The sequence below is a fragment of the Numida meleagris genome, chromosome 4 (assembly GCF_002078875.1).
Source record: "Numida meleagris isolate 19003 breed g44 Domestic line chromosome 4, NumMel1.0, whole genome shotgun sequence".
In the NCBI taxonomy this organism is placed as follows: Eukaryota; Metazoa; Chordata; class Aves; order Galliformes; family Numididae; genus Numida; species Numida meleagris.
This window is the reverse complement of record NC_034412.1, coordinates 12,842,268-12,868,335: the sequence shown is the minus strand read 5'-3', so window position 1 is coordinate 12,868,335 and position 26,068 is coordinate 12,842,268. Positions and strand designations below refer to the sequence as shown.

The following is a 26,068-nucleotide window of genomic DNA, read 5'->3' as shown; positions in this document are numbered from 1 at the left end:
CATATTAAAGCAATAGACAGAGTAATATGAAAATCAACCAACATAAAAGGACAGAAATTACTAAAACACTAGAAATAAAAACACTGAAAAAACTGCAGAATAAATACTTTTACAGAGCACAGAAAAGTACTAAATACAGTACCTACATTAGGAGGGGTCAAATCTGCATTTCATGAAGCAAAACAGGAAAGCATTATAAATCATGAGTCAGATTACAACAGACCATCTATGATGAAGCTATAAAGAAATGAATGTTTGACATTTTGTCTAAAACTATGTTTAGAAAACAGTCAAAACACAGGACTTCATGGAAAACAAACAAGCAGAAAAACACATGAACAACATTGTCTTTTGATGGTTGAGATCTATATGACAACACAGGAGTTATTATTTCGGGCAGAGAGAAGTCTTCTACTTGCCTTTAAACATATAACAATGGCATGGTTATTATCCATCCCTAAAGTATTCATTAACTTAAATTTGGCCATTAAAGAATGGTAATCCAGCATGCAGGGGATTAAAACTTTTCCTAATGGTTTTGGCTGAAACTTGGATCTCATGTAAGTATTTTAGGAAAGTTCAGAAAGTAGTTCATCTGTTTCTTTGCCATGCCAATGATAACTCTTATCGATTTGACCCATTGAATCTCAGCTGCAAGTTAATATTCAGAACAGAGAAGCTGAACTGAATATATTCTACCTTCACACAGCTCCTGAATACGATTTCAAAAGCATACATTTCCAACAAAATTGCAGTAGAGCAAGAGCAGGATTTTCTTTCAGTGATTTGTCCCGGACAGCAGGGACTGCAGTCCGTAGGGATATCACAGCTGCAAAAGGAAGACTACCTCCTGTGCTTTGATACCTCTACCACAGCTGCACCCGTGAAACAAGAAAAGCAGGAAGCTTGTAACAGGAGCAGTGGTCTGAGGGACACAAGATTTGTGAAACAGGGATGCAGCAGAGCAGGCAACTTACAAAGAAGTGAGAAGCAAAGGAAGATGGACTCACCTAGATGGAAAGGAAACCTGATAGGAACAGTATGAGGAAGGCAGGAGTAGGCAGTGCGGAGGAATGTGTTAACATTGTTGATGATTCTCCCAAGTGCGCCAACCCTCATTCTCACCTTTCCTTTGAGATCAGTGAACAACAGTGAAATACACTGGCAGGACTGTTTCATTACCCTAGATTAGCCAGTCCACAAAAAGGGTAACAGCTAAAGATTGCTATTGATTATTCCTTTAGCATTAAGGCTCTGAACAGTACAATTAAAGTACAAGCTTAGTGATACACTAGTGTCTATATAGGTAACTGATACAGAAACTTTTTTTTTTTACGTTTCCTCTTTTTAAAGAAAATCAACTATACACACGTGTATTCACGTATATAATGACAAAACCTGTGAAGGCACTTTGAAAGACTATAACATAGTAACAGCTTTCCCAATTAGGAAAAGCTAGCATTTGTTCATCAGCTAAAATATAAATATTATGGCAAGAACCTGAAAGGGTAATAAGAGGACAGGTTTTGCTCCTGCAAATGAATGACAGAAGGTTATTCAGGAATATCCTTTGGTCAGGCTAATGTAAGCAAATCAAAATTCCACATTCCAATATTTGCGATTATGGGGACTTCTACTACAGGCATATATTGAAAGCTAATGAAAAAGCTCTATATGCTGGTGTTAGCACAGGTACCATCACACAGGGATCCTACATCACAGCCTAGAAGGAATACTTAAGCAGAAATCACTAACATTCTTATCTCCTACATTCTTAGTAAGTTGAGTACCTTCTAATAAAGTGAGATCATAAGATGAACTGTCAGGCTTGCGTAGGGCTGGATATGTATTAAAGAGATTTGCAACAAAAGCCAAATTGAGTTTAGGGTTGCCTGCAACCACATCAGCTGGAGTTACAAACTGTCTGCAGCCCAATTTGTCTGCCTGTTGGAGCATGTATTCAGCCCTCCTCAAGTCATTTTTATCCTACAAGAAAAGAAAAAAAAAAGATAACTTGTAATAAATACTAGCATGTTCTGAATCCGCAGTCTAGCAAGTCTTGACCTGTTCCTTCAATGCCTGAGCTAGCTCTTCCAGGCCTTAACAATTCCCCTTGTCCTTCCACTTCCTTTCTGTCTTTCGCTTTTGTGGCTGCCTGCTCAGCATGCCTCATAAATCACAGCAGCCAGAGGTTATGTTTCTGTTTCCAGGCTGTTGATTCCCTCACCACGCCGTTCTGAAACATGGGCCATAGGATCATCATAACTGCTTTAGACTGACATTCTCAAATATAGTAATATAGTAATTAATGATCTCCAAAATCTTCTTTAAAAGAGTTTGGACTTTTCAGAATGTCACCTTGTTTTCCTTCAAATATTTTTCCCCTCCAAATCTTTCCTGTTGGTAACCCATGTGTAAGGAAAAGGTAATTTGTTTATAATTTGATTTATCTTTATTATTAATCTAGCAAGAATAACTAGGACTTCAAAATTACGTAGCATGTACTTCTCAACTCTAATCTTCACAGCACTAGAAGTTAATATTTATAGGGAAATAAGTTAGTAATTGATTTACTGTTAGAATGGAATCAGTAACTCAACATTGATACACTCAAGCAGAACCTTACTGCAGAACAAAGTTACATGTTAATGATACTGGTTTATAGCTCATTACAGAAAAATCATTATATAAACTATAGGAAATTACTGGGGAAAGAGCAACAAAAACCCACCATTCTTTCCTCAATCCTCATGAAAAATAAAACTAAGGCAACAAGTAAACAAAACAGATCTCTCATCTTGAAGGAATTTGAGAGGACTAAAGTTCAGTTATAAGGGAAAATTATGCATGCATAATTTTCAGTTGAGTTTTCATTATTACAATGAATAGTGAGATTTCATTTAAGATTGATACATGTATCTTAGGCAGTCAGTTCAATTTTGTATCAAACACATTCTCCAAGAAAACTTTCCAACCAGCATCACTGAACAGCCTGAAGTATTTTCAACATCAAGAGAGGCTTTTCAGCACTTCCATCCTTTTACAACTCACAAGGAAACACTTTCCTACACTTCCCTGCTGTTTATTGGAAGGGTTGGCATGTTCTCTGAAAGCTATTTAGTCATAGGAAAGATCAAAGTACGTGAAGCCTACCATTTTCTCCTTGCTTTAACTCCAGCAGAACAGAACTGAAGCAAGATACTGTAATATGAATATCAGAGGACCCAACTGAAACCACAACATAGCTGGACACTAATGTAAGTAAAACAGCTCAAAATTTTAGACTGGAGGATGCATAATCCTGTTTCAGCAGTGTTCTGGAACTTTACTAAAGCTTTTTTCCTTCAATCTTCCATGGCATTGAGGAATCTTGCTGAGGTTGTATATGCTTTACAAAAGCCAAAGGGGATTCTGGGACAGCCTTACAACTAGGACATTGGATATATACATAGTCTCAGATAATTTCAATTTATTATTTATTTATTTGTTTTAAGATTTTAGGATACTTACATTAAACCCTGAAAAGTCAATTTCAACATGCATTTCATCAAAGTCATCTCCTTTGGGTGCAATCTGATTTAACAGATGGTAGTATGCTCTGGAATCCTAAAACAGAAGCGTAATATTAAGAAATTGAACAAATATGTAGCTCTTCTTCGATATTTACTGCTCTTATAGCCTGATTCAAAAGCCACATGAGTCAGAAATACGCCACTCTAATTATGGTGAATATGGATGAGGTCATTGAGGCATTTTACTATGGTATTTCACATAGAACCTATTTAGCCAGATAAAAGAACGTCAGCTAATTATGCTGGACAATAGTAGTTAACGTTTATTCTGCTGGATGTGAACTAGGGATTTGAAATTAAGATAAAGGCAAATTTATACCGGTTACCCACAAAAATAAGCCTAAAAAACAATCTGGATTTTTTTTCCTCAGTGTTGGTATTTTATTCATTCACTCTTCTTTTTAAACCAACAGTTTCCTAGAAATTTCTTTCTTAATGGACTAAGTAAATGGAATTAAAAAATAAGACCAAGTGGCTCTTTTAAGACTACTCTCTAGTGAGAAATTCAGTTTTTAGTATGCTTCTCTTCCCCCCCCAACTAAGAAACTAGGAAAACCAATAACCTACTAGTTTTGAAAGTATTTAATAGTTTTCTTACATAATATATAACATCTTTATTATCAGTTTTCATACAAAACCCTAGTTTGCTTTAATACTAGCCTCCTTGGTGACACTTGAAGAGCTATTAAGTAGCAATTACTCTAATTTTTTCCTCAGAAGGTGCCTTACCACCACAGGGAATCAGGCTCCTTTTTTTTGTTGTTTTAAAATACATATTTTTTTCCTGTTTCTTGAGCTGGACTTACTAAAGTACTCTGCATACCTCACGCAGAATGACTGAAAATGAGCACAAGGAACCAGCATGTCTTTCAGTACCCTTGGGTCATTAAATTGGAACATCAGCTAAATAGTGAGAGGGGCTGCTCAATCCTTGGATCAAGGATTACAAGCTATCTCAGACAGCCCTCTGAATAATTTTCTTTCCATAAATGGTTTCCTATTCTTCTGTAAAATGCTAGGTACAAAATGCAATAAGCATTAGCACATATGCATCAGGAGGAAATTTAAAGTCATACTTTTCTTCCTTAAAGCAACAAAAGAAAGAAATTATAGGTTTCTGCAAACCCAGTAGCAGAGAAAGATGGCCAAGTAAAAAGGCAACTAATAGGGCAGTCAAAATTGCCCTAAGTAGCTCTAATAACAAACTTAGAACATTGGAACTGTCCTGAATAGGGCCTTGTTGGAAATGTTCACTTTGCACTGTGGTGTGAAAACATGCAGTATAAGCAACTGAACACAGAATATATGAGATCAAAATGTTCTTTCATTGTTTAAAAAATGTAGGATATTAACACACACGTAGCAGAAGCAGATGACCAGTATTCTAAAAACTTCTGACCTAGCTCATCTATTTTCTATGCATAGTATGCTTTAATATCATTATATTAAAAGTGATAACTTACCCTAATGTCTTGGCTGAAGTTACTGATTTTCTGCCACCCTGCATTGGCCAGATGGTAGTTTACCCATCGTAGTAAGAGCTCTTCAGGGGAAAGCTTCATTAACTGATCTAGTTCCTCCCCTTCGTTTAGCAAAGCGATGAGAGCTAAAAAGAAGTTTGAAAGAAAACTGAAATCATTGTCATCGTGGTCTCAAAGCTTTTAATTTCAGAACTGCGTGTATTACGATAGCTGGCATTACTCTTACCTTCATTTCTAGAGATCTCAATATCAGCAAAAAGACCAACTTTAATTATCTGCCACAAGAGCCCTAATACCAAGTGTGGTTTTCCTTCTTGCAAATCTTGTGATCCGATATTGACAACTGTACAGCCAATAGCAGATGCTGAGTTCAGAGCCAGGTTTAGGTTTTCCTATTTGGAACAGCAACATTTAGTACATTTATGAGGTTGTGAATCTTAATAAATTTGTCCATATTAAAACAAATTTTTATAATCATTTCTGAAGTTATAAATAGTTATGATTACTTCAACGGTAACCAGTAGACACCAAGAGATTTTTCATGGAATGATATGTCTTATCAAAATTTAACTGAAAACATCATTCACGGTGCTTAATGTGGACCCACCGAAAAATTGTGATCACCTTCCACTGCTTCTATCCCTAATCAAATTCTTACTCATAGTTCACATGCATCACATACATAAATTAGAATATTGCCCAAAACACCAGGGACTTCAAACTGTGGCGAAATGTGTTAATATGGAATTTTGTCCTATGAAGGGGATTACTGTCACCATAGTCATCTTTTTGGCTCTTACACAGACTGATGTTTATTCAAGCAACTCAAACTGTAATTAAATAGTATTACAAAAATCACGGCAACTCAACATGTTGATACCAAATGCAAAGTCAATGACTGAGACAGATGACAAATTCCAAGGAGAAAAAACGACAGCTGCCATATTACTATTTTTCCCCCCCTTTCCTGTATCATACTTCACATACTACATGTGCTTATTCTGTCTCTGCAGATCATCTTTGCTGGCACATCTTCCTCAGCTAAGTAGAGATAAGACTCAATTGGAGGATTTACTTACAGAAATAGTGAAAGGAGTGAGTTTCTTCTTATTAATAGCCCTTTCATCGATTGTATCCGGTTGCGAAAAGTTAATCATTTTGCTAAGGAAGCAAAGTCAGTTTATTCATTTTTTTCCACTTCACAGAAAATATATTTCATTAGTGCTTATAAAATATTTATAGCTAGTTTCAAATGCCAATGTCTGACAAGATTAAAAATAAAAGACAACCTCATCCTCTAAATCTTTTCTCCTTAAATAATTGTACATTCATTCAGAAAACTCCCACATAAAACCTACTTAAAGAAATTTGAGCAATTAGGTTTTAGACTTACGTAACAGAACATGTCCGTATTGTTGAATAAAGATGGTGAGAGATTATAACTAAACTACTCAGAGTTAAATGGTGTCCAGAGAAAATATTTGTACTAAGTAATTCTTCAGGACTGCATTCCTATAGTATTTTGTATCTACAAGGATGAGCTAGTGTATTGTTATCATTGTGCTAAGACCTATTACTCACTACAAAATTACACCAGAGTAGAGTTAAAAGATGTGCTATATGCTCTTTGCAACAGATTTAACTCAGATTTCTATTCCTCCTATCCTATGATTCAGTACATCTAGTAACATAACAATATTTCAAGTTGCAAAGATTTGTAATTGTATCAGCTAATGAATAAGTGAACTGTGGAATTACCTCCTTTATAAACAGCCTGCACATATCTGGCATTTATGATTATGGATCTGAAGAGGAAAAAGCTTGTAATATATGCACAGTCACATGAAAATGTAGGGGAAAAAAAATTCCTCAGGCAAACAGATTTTTCCTCATCCTACACCTTGGTTAAAGTATTTAATAGCTAAGTCCTGATGTTAAAGCCTGTCAGGAGTTTTCCAATTCACATCACTGCGATCAGCACTTAACCTTTGAGAAGAGTTTCTTCTCTTTCACGCAGCCCCACACTCACCAAAGAAGAATGCCATCTGCAAGGGATTTAAAAAGACTAGCATCTGATGGGTTCATGGGGAGAATGTGCTTACAGTCTGGGTCATCTTGTAGAGCTTTATTTATCCAATTAACAAAAGCAACTTTTTCTTCCTCTGAAAAGAAAAATATTGTTGAAATAAGTTATTTTTATTTCCATGAACAAGTGCCACTGAACACTAGATTTAGGTCAAAGAGGTTCATCTGCACTAAAGCTCCTTAGCTTCATAGGGGCCAGACATGGAAGAGAAAATGGCCATAACACATTAATCTTTGCCTTACTGCACCCTGTAAACAACCGGTGATTTTCTGAAGGAAAGCATTAAAATTCACCAGGACACTCAGGTCCTGGTGAATTCTTTTCTCATTCTTTTCTCCAGAGCTGCACTCCCTGACCCCAGCAGGTCAGCCTCTAACCTGTACTGATGCATGCAGTTATTCGTCTGTTATTCCAGGTGCAAGACCCTACACTTGCTCTTGTTGAACCTCATCATGTTCCTCAAATGTGAAATTCCAGTGCACAGTTCATCTTACCATAAACTTGACTCATGAGCCAGGTCAGATGAACTGCACTCCAGAGGAGTCAGTTTCTCCCCACTAAAACTGAAAGGGAATCTAAATTTGTTCATGCTTACTTGTTACCTGAATAAGAATGCTGTGTCCCCTCAGTAGATATTGCTGACGTTCCTCCAAGTGCTGTAATACCCAACTTTTTGTTTATTGATTTTCGGTAAGATTTGCTAACATCTTTACTTTTCAATTCCTGAATTAACTGGAATAAGAAAAATAGAGAGCATTTTATGATTGATAATACATGACTTAATATTTCAGTAGCTGTTTTAAGTCCTCAAGAGTCAGTAAAGAACCTGCCTATCTTTGCTATTTACAATAACTCCTGAAAACACACTTTCAACAACTACAGCATATTTCTTCTACTTGCTTCACCATATGCTTTGTAGTAAAAAGTTGCTACAACACACTTAAACATGCCTTTAAGCAGGTGGATCTTTTCCAAGTGCCTACAACATAAGCCACATTAGGTATACTGATTCATCCTGAATTTGCCCTAACACTGTAAAGGTCTCAGAACTGACCTTTAGTTTAGGTTACAGATAAAACTCAGTAGGTTACAGATATAGTTCAAAACTTGGATGCAAATAATTGCATCTCACTTTCGAACCAGTGCAAATTAGAATCTTGTAAAGAAACAACACTAACTAGTTAAATAAGCAACCTGCTGCAATTAGCAGCAGTACTCTAAATACAAAACAAAAACTAACTGTCACCAAACACACGCAAACCAACAGCTTCAAAAGTTTTTTGTTCTCTTTAAGCATGTAGATAGTAACCTACAAAAAAAAAAGTCTAAGCCCTTCAAATTTGGTCACTGTAAGTGAAAAAACCTTGTCTTCATCCCAATAAAAAGTAGCCTTTAGTTAAGATATTAAATATAGTAGCATAAACATTAGTGTATCATTAAAGATACACTAAAGATCACTAAAGATCTCAAAGAGTGATATCTAATGAACAACTCTGTTACCAGGGCAACAGCAGACCAACAGATTCTTAAATCTGTAGTCCAGCCCCTAATTTTTAAGGAAATAGAAATCGATATTAAGAAAATAGATTTTGGATGGTACGGACACTCCTGTCACATTAGACAGGCAAAGTAACATCTTATATAGCACTATGATTACAGGATGCACTGTGGAAAGAACCAATGGTTGGATATTCAAATGAGCTGATGGTAGAGAAGCACAAAATTACCTTTGCATTTCAACCCGGACGTAATTCTTATGATGTTAATGTCAGTTCTCTAAAAGGGAACTTTCTGCAAAGTTGGAGAGAGCTACTGAAAGCAAGACTTTCCTGTATTCCTGATTAACACTAGCCAGCTTCTTTCCAGCTCATGCATCTCTTAACACACTGTAGCTGCATATGACACGTAGAAGTAGATTTTTAAGCACACCATACATATTAAAGAGCATCACATTGTATTCTTTAGAAAGTAGCTTAGTAATTAGTTCATATTCATCTTTTAAAGACCAATTCTTAAAACCAAACAAGTGAACTAAAGGAGTCCAAAAGGAATGGCTTACAGAGACAAATTCTTCAAAGTCTATTTTCCCATCCTTGTTGCTATCTGTTACTGCAAAAATCTTTTCTATGATCTCCCGGACTTTGTAACCAGGCAAAGGTAGGCTTGCTTCTTTAAACAGGTCCTGAAGCTCATAGTCACTGACATACCCGCTGTTGTCAATGTCTGCAAAGTGAAAATACAAGCTGGTTTTATACTTACGTAAAAGATCTAGTAGAATAAGTGTCGTAAATAAATAAAGTGCAAGAAATACAGCTGTAGGAAAAGAATATTTCTTCCTGTGACTTCACCACATACACACTTAAGCATGAAGGAATACTTGTGGATTATACACAGACAGATGGGAGATGTGATATCTTGCTCTATATTTTCTCAGGAACTATCTTACAATCCCAAAGCACAGCTATGACAATACAGCAAATTTGTAAATAGCAACATTTAAGCTCCTCCAAGACTAACAAAATTTTCAAGAAGACCTTAAAGTGAAAGAAAGATCCATTATTATATTCTTACTGTCAGTATTATTCTACCTGCAGTCAGCAAATTCAGATCTGATACAAATGTTTGTTAGAATAACATACTCAAAAAAACCCTATATGACTCTATACTTTGTTCCTTATCCTAAGACCTGACAGAGATCTTCTGTCTTGAAAACTTTTGATGTGATAAGGCTTAATTATGAAGAATAAATCCAGGATGATCTGTATTTATTTATTAAAGGTGACTTTGCTTAATCTATTGACCACCTCTTTCCAGGAGTAATCTGTACTGCTTCCTTCACTTACACTGGGCTCCCAAAACTACATCAATAATGTCCATGCACAGCAGAGGATCAGAATGTTTTTTTTCAGCAAGAGGTGTGGTACAGATCCACAACTGCACAAAGAAAGGAATGGCTATATCACATAAAAATAACAGAAATTCAGAGTTACTTGTATTACAAAAGATGGACAATACAACCGAAGAGCAGAGATACTAAAAATTCTCTGCTCTCAGAACAATTTGAGTACAGAAAGCTGTTGAATCCTTAATACAATAATGCACCATTTTAAAGACCTAAAATTTTCTTGTCCAATGTATTGCATAAACAAACACATTTTAAGTGTTTTTTTTTGTTTTTTTTTTTTTAAACCACATCTATCTGCAAGCACTTACCTATAAAAGCAGGGTTTAAATGTGCCTGTTAAAATAATCCCACCTGTAATTCAAGGTCTACTCAACGGAAAGAAGTATATTTATAAGCAGCAAAGCTATTGTCCATTGACAAGAAAGTTTGATAAGTATAAGAAATCATTTCCAGCATAACTAGTGCTGGGTATAATGTCCATTTTTTTTTCCATGTTTAACAATTTTCAGTCTCATCAACACATTAAAACTCTCAAAAATGTAAATTAATAGCATTTCCCCAAATGATTTAAGTAATTGAAGGGAGTGTCACAAATAACAGGAGTCAGAAACAAACTTAAGGTGAACTGGCCACCTTTCTAACAAGTCTGTGCTTTCACCTTTTTTTGGGTTCACTAGTAAAAATTCCTTTCTTCTATATTTCCTAATATCAGAACTTAGCCAGTAATACCTGAGTGAATGAATATATGTCACATTAAAGAAGGGCAAGTAGAGAACTATGCTTTGATCTCTGGCCATAGCTAATCGTTATGCACTAATTTCCATGTAATCCATACTAACTAAATAGCTTCTGCTCTGCTTCATAAGGAAGTCACATTTCACTGCTAACAAAAGGTTTTATTTTGGACACAACCCACAATTCACAAAATCACTGTACAGTGAAGGTTTGTTTGTGTGTGTACTAATTCATCCGCTGTCTGGCTTACCCATCAGGCACACAACAACACACATAATAACAAGTATGGTCTAAAGAGCAGAGGACATGCACTCATCTCACTCACATTACTGGCTACATTAGTTCTCTGAGTTCATTTTTCACTGAGGGTAAGTTTCCATGGTGACAAGCAGAGACTTAAATACATTCTTTTTCTTTTAGTTTACCAATGCAGCTGCAAGCAATTCATTCACAAAGATACTGAAATGAAAAGATGAAAGAAAAGCTAGATTATATTTATTATGTTTTACAGAAAGCATATTAGAGTAAGGAAAGAAGTGGTTTTTAGCAACTAGAGTGCAGATGGTGTGAAACAAATGTACAGGAAAGCTGCCCGGCACACCCAGTGAGCAGCTACCTACCCGAACAGCTGCCCCTATACTGACAGATGTACACAGAGGTCTTTCTTTGGTCTGTCCTTCCAGCTCCTGGAGGCTATAGCTATCCTGAGCTACAGACTGCATCAAGATGATTATGTTTATGACAAACTCATGAATTATCTTCAAAGGACGCATCTTACTCCTTAGCATTTCTAGCCATCTTTTCCCTCAAAAACAGCACTGATCAATTCACAGTTTCATTATTTCTCATGCATAAAAGTCACTGCTTCTTGTTTTAAACTTCCTCATACTTTACTGGATATCACCTGACACCTGCATTGACAGAAACAGAATAATACCCAGTTTATCTTTTCCATACTACTCACAAAGTTACACATTTTTAAACACACAGCTTTCCAGTAGTCTCTTTACCGAACTGGAGGGATCTAATAGCAAAGAAAAAAAAAAAGCAAAATTTTCTTCAGATTTAACAAGTTCCAGTAACTAATTTTTGAGACCTACAACGCTGCAAATACGATAGCATAAACATTGCAACTGTTCAGCATAAAAAGTTAATGTATGTGATTTAATTGCTGAAACTCGAAGAGGTGAACAAACATACAGTTTCGGTGAAAAGAAGGGGTTTTAAGTAAGCATTTCTATTTTCTTAGTTGTTATTGACAACAGAAAGAAAACAGCACTATCAATATAAACTGATCCATAAAGATTTCTTCCGCAAAAGTGTACATGGCTCTGCAGCGTTACTGGCAACATTAAGATCTTCTTAGTCAAATCATACCTATCTTATTGAATGCTTCTCTTAGTTCTTCAAGCTCTTCACGAGAGATAGTAGTTACGTTGTTCTCCATCTTCTAACAGCAAGAAGCGTTGTCCGCAGTTCCTTATACCTAACAACAATGGATAGAAAATATTACAAGAGATCAGTTTCAAACACATACAAATGCAAGGGACTCATCTTTTCAGTATGAGGCACCAGACCTGAATGGCACCCCCACCTCTGACACACTTACAACATTACAGACACTGTAAAGCACATTAGACACCCAGCAATTCTCCCTGTAACAGCAACTGAGGATTGACAGTAGTGACAACAGCTTTCATACTCTGGATGATTTCATTCAAATAGAATAAGCATTAACCAACAATCAATCTCCAACATTTGAGGATTCTTCCAAAATGAAAACCATCACCTCACATTTCAAAAAACAGGTTTCAGAAAGCCTATGACCTTGCAATACCCTCAGAGCAGGGAATAAAGGGCCTTAACTTAGCTCAGTGACAGCACTCTCAATACGAATCTACTCTCTCCACCCAACTCCATAAAAAATGCAAATCCAAACTGAAAACACCCACCCAAGGGCTGACAATAACACCCCATGACAAATATTTGTTTGTTTCCTCTTATCTAGACTCTCTACAACAGAGTGATTCAGCCTTTGGTTAGCCAGTACAAGTTTGAACAGAAGTTACACTCAATTATCTTAATGTGCAAGATTATATCTGCATTAGTCTTTTTCCACTACGCACGTGCTATTTGTGCATACAATTAAGCTTATTGTGTCACTCATCTTAGCATGGCAGAGCTGTGCATGGCACTGGGCTGGTGCACAGCATGCTACAGAAGGTGCCGTAACTCTGACTTCAGGAGAGCTTTGTCTTTGCTTTTATTTTATAAACAAACACTGACAACAACACTAATACCCCAGTCAAAGTTGCCCAGTTGCACACTTTCTCCTCTCTGGTGTATAAGACTAGAACAGTGGAATCAAAGTTTGATTCAGAGTAAAGGAGATTACTATCATCAATCTGAATTTTTGTTTGAAAAATAATTCCCTCTCCACTCTAGCTGTGTCGGTTCTCTTTCAACCTTTCACTACGTGACAGTAAGAAACAATCCTGCTGAAATGACCGCACAGAGCAGCAGCACATTGGAGAGGAGGTGGTAGGGCACGTGCAGCTGAGGTGCACTGGTGTGCCCGGACTCAGGTGGGTTTCCTGGAGCTCTAGTGAACATTGTAAACAAATGCTTACAGTGCTGCTGATGGGCATTATACCTACTCTACTGTGAAATCAGTTTCAACACAAAATAAATTTCTGTGGTCTGACAAATAAGCGTAACACTGCTTCACTTCAGCCACTAAACTGTCCCCTGGTTTCAAAATCATGATCTTACGAGTTCACATTTTAAAGCTTATGCTCATTTTCTTCAAAAAGAAAAATGGCTTGGAAGTTGAGATTCTCACATAACAACTTCAATTGGAGGCCTTGATGTTAAGGAAAACAAATACCAAGAGACTGAAGAAAGCTCTTAAGGTAGGAGCTGCATTGCCAGATCATTTAAGCAAATAACATAAGAAAACATTTGTCAGAACAGTGAGTGACTGTCTCTAAGTACAAAAGTAAAATATTCATTTGGGCCCTATCTGCAGCATAGGCATTTCCTTATCTCCACTTACACTGCTGTATAAGAGAACAAGAAAGTCAGGTGTTAACCAACTGATTTCATCTCAGCTAAAGTTTCTGCTTTTTTTTTTTTGCTTTTTTTTTTTTTTAAAAGTAAACCCACACTAGTTTAGTTTTCTTCTATGATGCTAAATAAAAAGAGTTCTTAAACACATGTGCTATTTTAACTAAATCCTGTCTGCTTCATCTATGTTAATATTTTCTGTCATCGCTGAGACTGCTCTCATGAGTCACACAGGATATGGCCTTGAGTGTGGGTGGCGAGTTAAGTCTTTTTCCTTCATGTCACTCCGTCTTATTTAAGTACTTGATTTAAAGTCCCACTCATCCATTTTCCTCAGCTTACTGGCAGCACGCACCAGTCTTTGTACTAAAGCAACAAACAAATGAAAACTTTGCATACATGTGTTTGGAAGTGCAAATACCTTGAACAGAAATCTGACATGGCAATTAAGAATGAAGAAACAAAGAACGAATTGAAAAAATACAAACATTGAAATCTAAATTACTAATGAAACATAAAGGACTGAAGCTTCAGGGACATAGAAGACTGTACTTTAACATACAAAAACAAGATGTCAAAGCCTAAATGAAATATTTAGCCACTCAGATGCAAAAGGCAACAACATTTCTGTCGTAATGTTCACATTTTAAATTGCTTATCTTTACTGCAAGTCAGAATTTATCAAACAGTTATTTTCTCTCAATCTTTTACAATTACTAACTTAGATTTCCTATCATGCTCTATTTCAGAAAACACCAATCTGGATTTCCAAAGACACTGGGTGTTTCAGTAACACTGTAGCAACATCTATTCTACAATGAAGCAGATAAATAAAGCTAATACTTCAGCTTTAAAGAGCAGTCTTAAATACCCTATTATATAATTACTGTGCAAATTAGCTGGTCATTTAAATGGCAGAAGTGCTGCAATTACTGTGCTGGCATTCAGAAGCGACCTAGTTTGAGCAAGCAAAGACAGCACCTGAAATTTTTAGACATATCAGTAGATTTCAATATTGAACCAGGAAGCTGTTGAACCCAAGCTAACAAATCCTTTGCACACATGTATCACCACCCAGAGCAATTCTGACAAGATAAAACATCAAGTCTACAAAGTACACATCTACTGGAACTATGGCCCCTGCTGATAAAATATGTCCATTTGCAGATAACACATTTATTTATACCCTGATAGTGTTTATATGACAAAGATTCTCTGTAGCCTTTGCTTATATTAAATCATCTCCTGCTGCCCCTGTACAGGGTAGGAATAAGCCCTGTCTTCATGGGGGGAAAGGACCCTTGATCCTCTCCTAAGCCCTAGCCAACATGCTTAGCATGAACTGCCAATACTCATCTGCCCCTAACCTACCTTCTACTCCTCCTGGAAGGCTTTCTGTATTTGAAGACAATACAGTAGAGTCTGGAAACATTCCACATCCAACACTAACACAAACTACAGCTGGTATCATCATGATATTTCTTTGTGCGTGGAGGAGTATTTGCATGTGCATAAAAGCCAGGGATAAAGTGAGCAGCCCAAACTGCAGTTCCTTTCTCTTTTTGACCTATTACCAAAGCTGTCAGGAAAAAAAAAAAATGACCAGCTGATATGCAATCAGGCCCAATGGTTTCCTTCATCCCTGCAGGCAATCGGCAATTTCTTTTCCACCTCTTCATTTCAGATTCTGTTTGCCCTGTTCTCATGCTGCTGCTGCTTCCACAGCCACAACAGACATTACAAAAGCTGACTCAAGAGCTTATTTTCTTTTGTTACTGTTCTTTTTATCTGGTATTAGAAACAAACTTCCTCTGTCCCTGGTGCAGATACTACTCTCTGCATCATCCTTAGGTCTGTAGTTTCTAACAGCAGCCAAGCTAGCATAATTACCAAATACAGGCTGTGCAGAAGAATTACTGCTTTTTGTAACAATTGGTTATTGGCATGTAATATCTTTAATTACGAGGTATTCAAATTCTTCTTCACTCATCAGGCTTTGACTCAAGTTGACATACAGTTTAATGCAAAGTTTAGTTTATCTAGCATTCTTTAAACCAACTTTTAAGCCCTTGTCAGATTAAATTACAAGTTCTGTCCTGCTTCTGCAAGAAATGAAGGTATAAGACAAAAAAAAAAGAAACTTCATAATGAGGATTCGCATCAGATACTCTCCTTATTCAGGAAGAAGAGAAAATTGTATAATGTCAGGGAAGAAAAGAATTGCAAATATATTGGGACCAAGGAGAAGACTTGTGTAAACAGCAAGCATTGGAAGTAAGTGCCACTGATACACAGAATTTCAGCTTTATACGAACATATAAATATATATGTACACATCTCTATTGTTTTCTCAATAATTTAAAACTTCTGCCCAATCTTTTTTCACATCTTACACTGAAAGATCTTTTTACATACACCAAGATTATTCTTGGCCTTCAAATACAAAAATGGTTAGGGGCCAACTACATTAATCATTTAACAGTGTGAAAGGGCAATTTATTTTAGGTGTTTCAGTAGAAGCCCATAAAACTTTTTAATGTGGTCTTTTAATCCTCATGAGAAAAATGAACACTCAATTGGTAGTGTTCAGTGGTATCATTATTTTTAGATCGTTAAATTGGTGTAGGATACAGAAATACAGTTTATTTGTCTCATACCAGAGGAAAGAGTTGCAGGAGAAAGATGAGAATTATGCACAGTGCTATCTGAAGTGAAAGATGACTTAATTGTCCTCTCAGGGTAGAATGAGGGAATCTAATACACCTGCAGAACAATGGGCTATCAGCACCAGGCCTTAGAAAGAATATATATATATATATATATACATCCATTTCTGTGCAGCAGATGATGCTTGTATAACTTCAAAACAGGAGACAACAGAAAGTCAAAGTTATTAGTTCTGTAAACACAAACATAAATAGATGTACATACATATAAAAAAAAGAACAACCGCTGAAGTGTGGAACTAATTTTTCAAAGAAAAGAAGAGACAGCGTACCATTTATCAGGTATAAACATTAACAGAGTAATATGAACTAGAAAGTGCATTTTTGAAATTCTATTTTGTTACATAAAAACAAAAATACACAAGCAAAATAGTTCTTTAAACATCATACAGTCAGTGTGAACCTTCATTATATCAAACGATCCAAGGATGAGTTTTTTCTGCTTTGGTTTATAAACATCACTGGATAGATTTATGGTCTTCAAAAGCATTTAGTAATTTCTGAAAGTTTATATGAACTCAATTATTACAGTAATAAATAATAATTTCACTTAGCAGAATAATTTTGTGAGACTTAAATCAGGATGAAGAGCAGCTTATTACAAAGCAGGTACGTTTAGTTTAGAGCACTACCTTTTCATCCAAACAAAACACCTCCAGCTTCCTTTGCCTGCTGAGTGCACAGAACAGCCATACAAATTCATCCATGGTATCAGTTTCATGCAGTTTCCTTCACATACATCATTCAACACGATCTCAGCCTGCCTGGGCTTTGTATTGTTGCATTCAGCACTAATAAAAAACATCAATGGAAAACTTACCTATGCCAGAAGGATCACCTCTGAACAAGTAATTCTGAAACAATGCTATTGTATGCAGAGTTCATAGAAATACCTTTCCTAAAACACTCTGGAAACCCTCAGGTGTTTGCAGTTTAGCTACGAGAACAGTTTGGGTTGAGTTTTCCCAAACAGATTATCTCAGGCCATGAGTGACCTGTTTTGGTTCTTTTCCTATAAGCTTGACATGTTTCATCTGCACTCAGCAAAAAACTCGAACCATTTTATCCCATCTGTGTTCCAAAACAGGGCCTTCAAACACACCTACTCCATACCCACAAGCCAAGCAACGTCTGCTCATCCAACATTAACCAAGACGCAGTCTGATAGATAAAACTCCTTAAAATTCCTGCTTCAGCACGTCGTGTCAAGGTTTCCTTGAGGCTGTACTCCTCCATTTCACCTGCAGGAAGCACGCTGTAGTGCAGAACAGAGTGTGGCAAGCAGGAGTGCCCTCTCCCCCTGCTCCCTGTACCTCCCAGGGCAGGCACAGCGCCTGCCCCTCCAGCTCCAAAGGCCCCGAGCAGAGCGGGGAGGCGATCCCCAGGCTGTGCAGTCCCACAGCAGCCTGCAGGCCAACACTCTGCTTTTCCTTGCATCAGCTGCTTAACTACAGCAAACTGTGATATTAATGAGCACATCAGCAGCAAATCTAAACTCTGTGAAACTGGGATACTGAAATAATACAGATCAGCACCACTGGCCCCACAGAGTCGTGTGCACATTAGCAAGGATTTTCTGATGTTAGCACCAATTGCTAATTTCCTAATGTTTATAAAATACAATAATTGAGAATATGCTAGTTGCAGTTAGAGTACAAGTAGCACAGAACAGTGAGCAAGTTAAAACTGTATATCTGGAATGAAGTGCATCCTGGGATCCCTACCTGCTAACAAGCCATCTCCAGGTAATGAAAAAAAAATATACACACACAACTTTGCTTCTGCGCAACAAAGAGTTTTTGTTTAGTACTTGAAAATAACAAGCGTATCAGTATTATTTTCCATAGGTCCTTTGAAAAGAGACAACACTTCTGTTTTTCAGAATACAGAAATAGATTGTCTTCCAAAATAAGACATCCCCTCCTCTAAAGCAAAATCATCATGGTTTTGAGAAGATACAGAAACTGCGCTTTATATCTGATTTAATCAAAGCTTCCAGATTAGGAATTCTGAACGTTGAATGTAATATAAATATATCAGCTTTCCAATAAATTAGAATGAGGAGAATCAAAGTACAGTATCTAACAAAATACTCAACAGCTGTGTCATAATAAACAACAAATTAAGGGACATGAAAATAGTTTCCATTCAGAAGCTCTGACATGGTTAAAGTCAAAGAACTCTGATCCAAACTAAAGGTTGGACACAGTGGATCTGCTAAAGTGGCCCTTACTCTGAGATTTGTTATGCATAACCTTTGTCTTGGTGAAAGTTCATTAACTTTCGCACGCACACAGTATTCAGGTTTTGCCAGGATAAGCACAGGCACATAAGGAAAATGAAAGCACTGTGGGAATTTGAATGCACTAAAACCATAAATCTCAATTACCTTTCGTGTTATCTAAACCTCTTTCATTCTCAGTTTCAAATATTTTTTACACATTTGTTTCATTCCTCAACAACATAAATATTTGATTGGGAAATGATTACAGAAGGCACAAGGACTTCATATTTCACCTAAACATAGCAACTATCCACTAGTAAGATACTGTTTTCACTAAGAATATTTTCAAGTCTTATAAATAAAATAAGCTTATGTTCTCAAGAAAATGAAATACAATAAACAAGAACAAAGTTGCTAGAACCTGCAGGAGAAAAGGAGAGTTCTATTTTGCCCTTTTAAGACATTTGATTCTTCTATTTCCAGTCAGAAAGCTTGGACGCTGAGCTAGAGGTATGCAAGCTTAAGTGTCTTCATGGCTTTACAAGATATGAAAATGTGCCCCTGGTGTATGGCTTCAAGCTCTGAATCACCTTGTCTGAGCCTCACAGTTGGTCTAAAGATCAGTTACTGCCACCCGCGCTTATGGAACTTCTTCCAGAGGATCACAATGCACCCGATCAGGTATCACCCACAGCAGAGGTACCAGAGTTACTAAGGACAAGTGTTCAGGCTCGGGAATACCAGCAACTACAACTGGTATCAGCTGAATTTGTGGATTTTCAGAATCTCCAACAATCATGCCATAAATAAATCACAAACTACTGACAAACTTTGTATTTAGGCTACTTGTTTCTAATGATTCTTTCCCTCCGCCAAGAGAAAAGGAATCAGCTCTTATTTAGTGGTACTACAGAAGTGCCGCTGTTAGTGAAAACACAAATGTGTCTCAAGACTTCAGTTACATAGTTCACTACATGCATGGAAAATCATAGAGACGTTCACTATTGGATTTTAAAATAGATATCTGGATTTTCAGATAAGACACTCTTGCAGCCACTGATAAAATCTGCATGCCACAATTACACACGGGAAGAACAGGCACAAATTGCATCCAGAGAACTGGGACAAGGGAATTCCCTTGGCAAATATGAGCTCATGCAGAAGAGCATCTTTCTGTTTAGCAATCTCTAGAACACCAGCAATCTTGCCCACTGTAACTCAAAACAACATTAGCAGAAGTGAAGCTACCCCCCCAGCTCATCTTTTTATCCAAGAGTATGAAGATTTGTTCGTTTTTTTTAAATACAAATTAAACATTTAAAGGAACAGTTTATAAAGTCAAAAACTTGTTTTTCTATTTTACAGGTGGCAATGTCTGTATTCGAAGTAATCCATGACTGCAGAGCTAACTTCAAGTTAATTAGCAGGGCAGTAACAGTTTGCATGTGGGTCAGATTAAGGTGACTTGGTGGAAGAAACTGCCTCACTATCAGCATCACCATTAAGCTGTTTACAAAGCATAACCACAGTCATATTTACACTGGTCTTGGAAGCATTAGATTGATTCCTGAACAGAAAACATGTATGTCTCTTACAAGAAGTTCAATCAATTTAGTATATTACTGCACTTCATATGACTTTCTCTGTTATCTCCAGTGATATCATCCACCATATAGATAGATCATTGGATTCTCTCCAAAAAACAGTTTATTATACTGAAACCTATGTCCCATGCTGACTACCCGCTTGAATTCCCACACACAGACATCCCAGGCCCTCCTTACTGCAGGTCCTGGTCACTATACCTCTCCAGCTCCTCCTGCACCTCCATCTCACCTCACTGACCTCATCCTTGGACCCACTGTCTTCCCCCATGTGAACGTCTCTGCTTGCACAGCACTCCCTCAGAGCACCCACCCAGTAATCCACCAGGCAAATGCACATCTCCAGAAGGCTAGAATTGGCAAGGGTTGTACTTTCTAATTAGGAGATTAACAAAATGACACAGCATGCGGTAAGAACGTCTGTGCAGTCCTCTGCTAACCATGGAGAGCAGGGGCTGCGCTGAGAACTCAGAAAGCAGACTCAATAGAAGTGGGGGGGGGGAAGCTGCAGTAATAAACAGAAAGGCAAAAATGACCCTTGGAGAATGAAGCTGATAACTCAGGTGGTGCCACCAAGAGCAAGAAAACACCATGGGCTTATCAACACAACCCCACAGCACATGGTGCAAACCCAGACACTGTCCAACACAGACACTGTGGCAAGATGCATCCAAGTAGCACAGCAGCTTTTCCATGCAAATGAATGTTAGATGCAAAGTGTCCATCATCAACATAGAGAAAATTTGGCAAAAAACTAGGAAACAGTTTGTAATAAAACCCATTTGATTACCTCTCACGGCTACGATAAATAGATATACTTTTTTAAAATCCAAATTTGATTTTACTGTTAGATTTCCCTGATGCAAACCTCACTGAAATATAAATGGAAAGGCTACACTAACAAAGCAAGATAATTCAGGCACTCCATCCTGAAGGTACTCTTTTGTGCCTAGGCTGACGTTACATATCAAGTTTACAGCAGCAAAAGGAAGAGTTGAAACACACACTGGTTAGTGATACTTAATCTTTTTTTTCTGGCTAGGTTTATGCACATACAGCTTTTGTTAACATGGAACTAAAATATCAGTGAAAACAGAAGAATTTCACAGCAAATGCCTGCATAAACATTCTGCAGTATGCATCTTGTTTAGGAAACAAAAGCTGAAATTCTTACTGAAACAATCACATCAGTAAGACCTTTGTGTAAGCATGCAGCCAAACCCGTGCTCAGAACTCACCATGCATTGACAAGAGCCTCATTTGACGGAAATGGGTGGAGTACTGAAAAGCTCCGTCAAAATATAAGAACTGATAATATTGTGGAAGTCACTGACTCACTGCCTTCTGGTCTCCCTTTAAATTACAACTGCAGTACTACCCTTCTGAAAGGGATAGTACTGTTAAAGGCAATCAGTTGCAACTTCAGTGTCACTTTAGAGCCTTTCCCAGCATTTACAGTGAGTAAGTAAAAGAAGCCCAAAACAATAAAATGAAACAAGTAACACAGTTTTTCACCAGGTACCAGCTTCTAGCACAATAACTGTCACTCTCAGTTCCATGAGCATTTACTACTATTATGTTCCAGTTTCCCACATTACCTGCCTCAGTTTGTCAGTTTGCTGGATTTTGCATTCCAATAGCTACAACCAATGTGTACTTACCTTCAGCTGTTTAATCTTGTAATATTTCACGTTATCTCTTGCAAGGCTGCCAGTGTTCCCAAGCCTCTGTTTCTTCCTGACTCGGTGCTGTTTAAGAGGTGGGACATAAGATACTCATTGTAATTTAGTAATTTATTCTCCTACACTAATCATAACTTAAAATAATACATCTTTTTTTCAGGCCAGCTGGAACATTACGGATCATTTTTCTGTTCTCCTATTGTGAAAATAACATTGAGTTAGCACCTAACTTATAATGCAAAATTATGAACAAATCTACCAATGATCAAACTGCCCAAGAGGCAGAAGGAGATCTTAAAGCAGTGCAGCTGAGCACCCTTTAGAAAACCACTGCCTTTATCTCACAGTGCGCGCCCTGCCAGTCTCTGCAGCAGAACCCTTCGTTTGCTACAAATGCTAGAAATCCACCAGAGAGACGCTGGCTAACTCTTACTAATGAACTTAGTCGTAAGGTCACCCCCAGAAGTTAATCATGTGAAGATAATTAAGAGTAACAACATAAATGCATATTCATGCTCCTCAGCAATTCAGTTTTCATCTATGTACATTTCAGATGCATTTAGTTAACTGCAGTCACTAACAAACAGCACCAGACTACTTTGCATTTCTAGAATATATTTAAGTTTTCATTAATTGTCAGAGGGCAATACAGCCCTCAGTTACCTGCTAATTCCTTGTTCAACTCTACATGGTTCAAAAGATTATTAGAAGATTAGACTGATCAGCTACTACACTGCAACCACGCCAGGATTTTCTGTCATGGAAAATTCATAGGTTATTTTTGCTTTTCTTTCTTCATTGGCCAAGCTGGAGAGAAAAGGAGGGTCTTCTGCAGTACATGGCAAAAGCAACCAGCAGCCATTTAAAACCTCGCAGTTGCTGCAGAGGCCACGGATGTGTAAGCGCTGCCCATCTGTGAGCTCACAGTCTTACGGAGCTGTGCTGCTGAAGTGCAAAGGATAAAAGGAACAAAGCAGTAAATCTGAGTGACCAGAACTGAACAGAGTTTTGCCTTAGCTTCCAAACTAGAAGAGTATCTGGAGCACACAAAGTTTGTTTGCTCTTACTGTTGTTCTTAATTAGGCCAGAAGAAAACGTACAGTTGTTGCTGACAACTGCCATATTAAATCACATTTGGAAGAGAAAAAGAAAGATATTTCTCTGCAAAGTATGTGTAACTAAGTTATTCAGAACCAAAGCTGTAGGATCCACACAGTTAGGAGAGTTTTGATTTAAGAATAGAAATTTATTTCTGATGCTCAGGTAAAAGCTTCTTTTTCTCGTGCTTAGACAAATTCTCTAATTGTTTTTTAATAGTTTCAGCTGGCAATATAAGCAGACACTCCCAAGCACCTGTCTCCAACCTAAGTTGAACAAACTTAACTGCGAGATGCATCTGTGCTCCAAAACAAATGCTTGAAATATTTTTAACAGGTACATATCCATTTCTCAGGATTAAGAGTGCTTTTCCAACCTGCCCGGTTTTGCTGGGATGGGTGTCTGAGAAAGGAAAAGGTTGGTAGGACACCACTTTTTCCTCTGAGCTCTCCTCCAACCTTATTTCCAGGGCTTTTCCTCTTGGTATTTGGCATTATATTTCAGTAATACAGAAGCAAGTTCGTCTCTGACTTCCAAGTTGCACAGCGTATCATACGAAGCCTGCCTTAACCCAAGGTTGGCAAAACAAGCTCTGTGGAAATCCGACAGGGACAAGAAAAATTTGCAAGCCCTTAAGCACGTACCATTTACCTCATGTAGCAGAATACAAAATGAACACACGCCTATGTATTCATAATTAGTGGTAAGGCATTTTAAATTACCCTCCAGCAGCAACAACTGAATGCTGCAGCAGTCTGTGCTAAATGCTGCACTGTTTTCCAAAATTGCCAAATAATGGTTCAAAGTCTTCTCAAACTGTGATGGATGCTTTCCAAGTAAAATATTTATTATTTCTCTTATTGTAACATTTTTGTTAGCACGTGGAGAGCAAATTTCCACACATTCAGTAAGGAAAATAGTAGCTAAAAACTTAAGTGTGATCAACTCTCAGATACATTGTCTTGTGACCAATCAGTTCTTTTACAGTGGCAAAACACGTCTCTAGAAAAGAACTTTCAAGATATAATTTTTATGTTATACAATATTTTAGCTAAATAAGCAAACATTCAGGATTTTAAATTAGCTGCAAGTCTGCTCTGAGTGGCTTCTCCTCCCCTTGACCTCACAAAAGCTCAATGAGCCTGTCATGTTGTTCACCGGCACACTGCATAGCATGAGCTCATGACAATAACCCATTTTTTTTTTTAGCTCCCCCAAATTAATGCTCCAACTTTAAATAGCTATCTATCCTTAAATCCCTATTTTTAAATTGCAAAACGTGGCACAGAAAAGTTTACTGTTATTACTTCTTGTTAGCATACTGAGGGAGAAGCTTTCCTGTGCTCCCACCACGCTGTCCTTGGCTGAGGAGTCCAGCCGGAAGCCACGCCACTCAGTGGCACCTGACCAAGCACTTCTGAGGGAGCACAGACTACAGCAGCACTCAACTGCTCGTGCAACATATGCTTAGTTCGTTGAGAAAGGATTAGTTGATGTGGATTAATCCTCCTGAGTTTAAGTGCCTTGACCTTAATTAATTTACTTAGTAAAAAGAAGACAACTGAAAACAATACACTGAGCAGAAAAGTTGTTGTTGGTCCATCAATACTGTTTGATGATAAAAAGAGTAAGAGCACGACACGCGTGTAAAAAGATGAATGCACGGTTTTCCTGTTCACAACAAATCTTGCTTGGTCAGAAATCTGCTTCCTTCCGAGAACAAGATGCAAGCATTGACTCTATGTCAATAATTTTTACAGTCCATTCTGAAGTGTATGAATGATTATTAACAAAATGAGAAGGTGAACACATTTTCAGTGAATAAAATTGGATTATATTGGATCCAGCTTTTTTTTTTTTTTTGCTAATATCTATTGTTATTAACAAAACATCTCCAAGGGAACACCATAAGTGGGTTGATAACCTCTTTTCCACCAAAAGCATGCACGTACAAGCACACAATCTGCTTTATGCTTTCTTTCTTTTCCGAGGCTGAGCAATACCAGTCTCACTGATGAGCTGTTGGGACGTACTACCTTAATTCTCCTCAGAAACCTCTATGTAATAGCAGTAAGTAAGCACACAAGTCCAAAACCATCCAGAAATTCATCTACTAATTTACACTTAGAAGTACTGAAACAAATAAGTTACATAATATGGTCCTAAGTGACATTTAGTATGAGTCAAAGCTGGAGTCGTGTAATTAGCCATTTTATCACAAACACAATCCACAGGATAACAGAGAAGTCACCCTTGCCATCTCATTTTGCATCCCTTCTTTAAACGCATAGCTATAGCGACAATTAAACACTCCTTAATAAGTGATAGGACATGACTGTAATGCAGAACTGGTTTTATCAGTAACCTAGAACCCTTGACCCCTATTCAACTCGGTCTAACCATAGTTTGTAGAGTTTCTTGTTAATATCCTTTGCATACCACACTGTGACCACCAGTCAACTGCTTGCTCAGTAAAGGTCAAGGTTGAAATTCGTCTGTGATACAGCACCCTACAAAGAATACCTTAGAAACTAATTTTTTAGATGAGAGGTACTGCTTAGCTATAGCAGCTGGAGTCATTTAGCTAAGTATTGTTTCCAGCACTACATTTACCATTGATTGTTTCCTTATTGTCCAGCACAGCACATTAGGGCCTTCATTCTGCAGTAATAATCCTGTTTGCTCAGATCAGATCCTTCTACTCACCAGTACCCTCATTCTACATTTATTTAATCAATTTATGTAGACCTAGCAATTTTTTTAGAGTTTCCTTGGGAAAACTGTCACAGAAATGAAGCATTCCACACATCCTGGTGAACACCATGAAAATACTTTAGTTAACAGCAATAGAACAGGAGGCAACTAAACATTACACATTTTAAATTTATG

The 26,068-nt window shown here is 37.4% G+C and overlaps 1 protein-coding gene across 4 annotated transcripts in view; it reads right to left on the bottom strand.

The window, feature by feature from the left end:
• PLS1 (plastin 1) overlaps positions 1 to 26,068 on the bottom strand; it is a 38,995-nt gene that overhangs the window by 9,158 nt on the left and 3,769 nt on the right. For 2 of the 4 annotated variants that reach the window (XM_021394074.1, XM_021394073.1), the window contains exons 2-11: positions 22,061 to 22,147; positions 12,157 to 12,265; positions 9,199 to 9,362; positions 7,742 to 7,871; positions 7,083 to 7,215; positions 6,133 to 6,214; positions 5,280 to 5,445; positions 5,036 to 5,178; positions 3,511 to 3,606; positions 1,791 to 1,986 (exon numbers count right to left, since the gene is read on the bottom strand). In XM_021394074.1, the coding sequence (XP_021249749.1) occupies positions 1,791 to 1,986; positions 3,511 to 3,606; positions 5,036 to 5,178; positions 5,280 to 5,445; positions 6,133 to 6,214; positions 7,083 to 7,215; positions 7,742 to 7,871; positions 9,199 to 9,362; positions 12,157 to 12,226 (1,180 nt within the window). In that variant the 5' untranslated portion in view covers positions 12,227 to 12,265; positions 22,061 to 22,147. The remainder of the gene's footprint in view (positions 1 to 1,790; positions 1,987 to 3,510; positions 3,607 to 5,035; positions 5,179 to 5,279; positions 5,446 to 6,132; positions 6,215 to 7,082; positions 7,216 to 7,741; positions 7,872 to 9,198; positions 9,363 to 12,156; positions 12,266 to 22,060; positions 22,148 to 26,068) is intronic. The other 2 variants (XM_021394075.1, XM_021394072.1) reach the window with 1 other exon arrangement.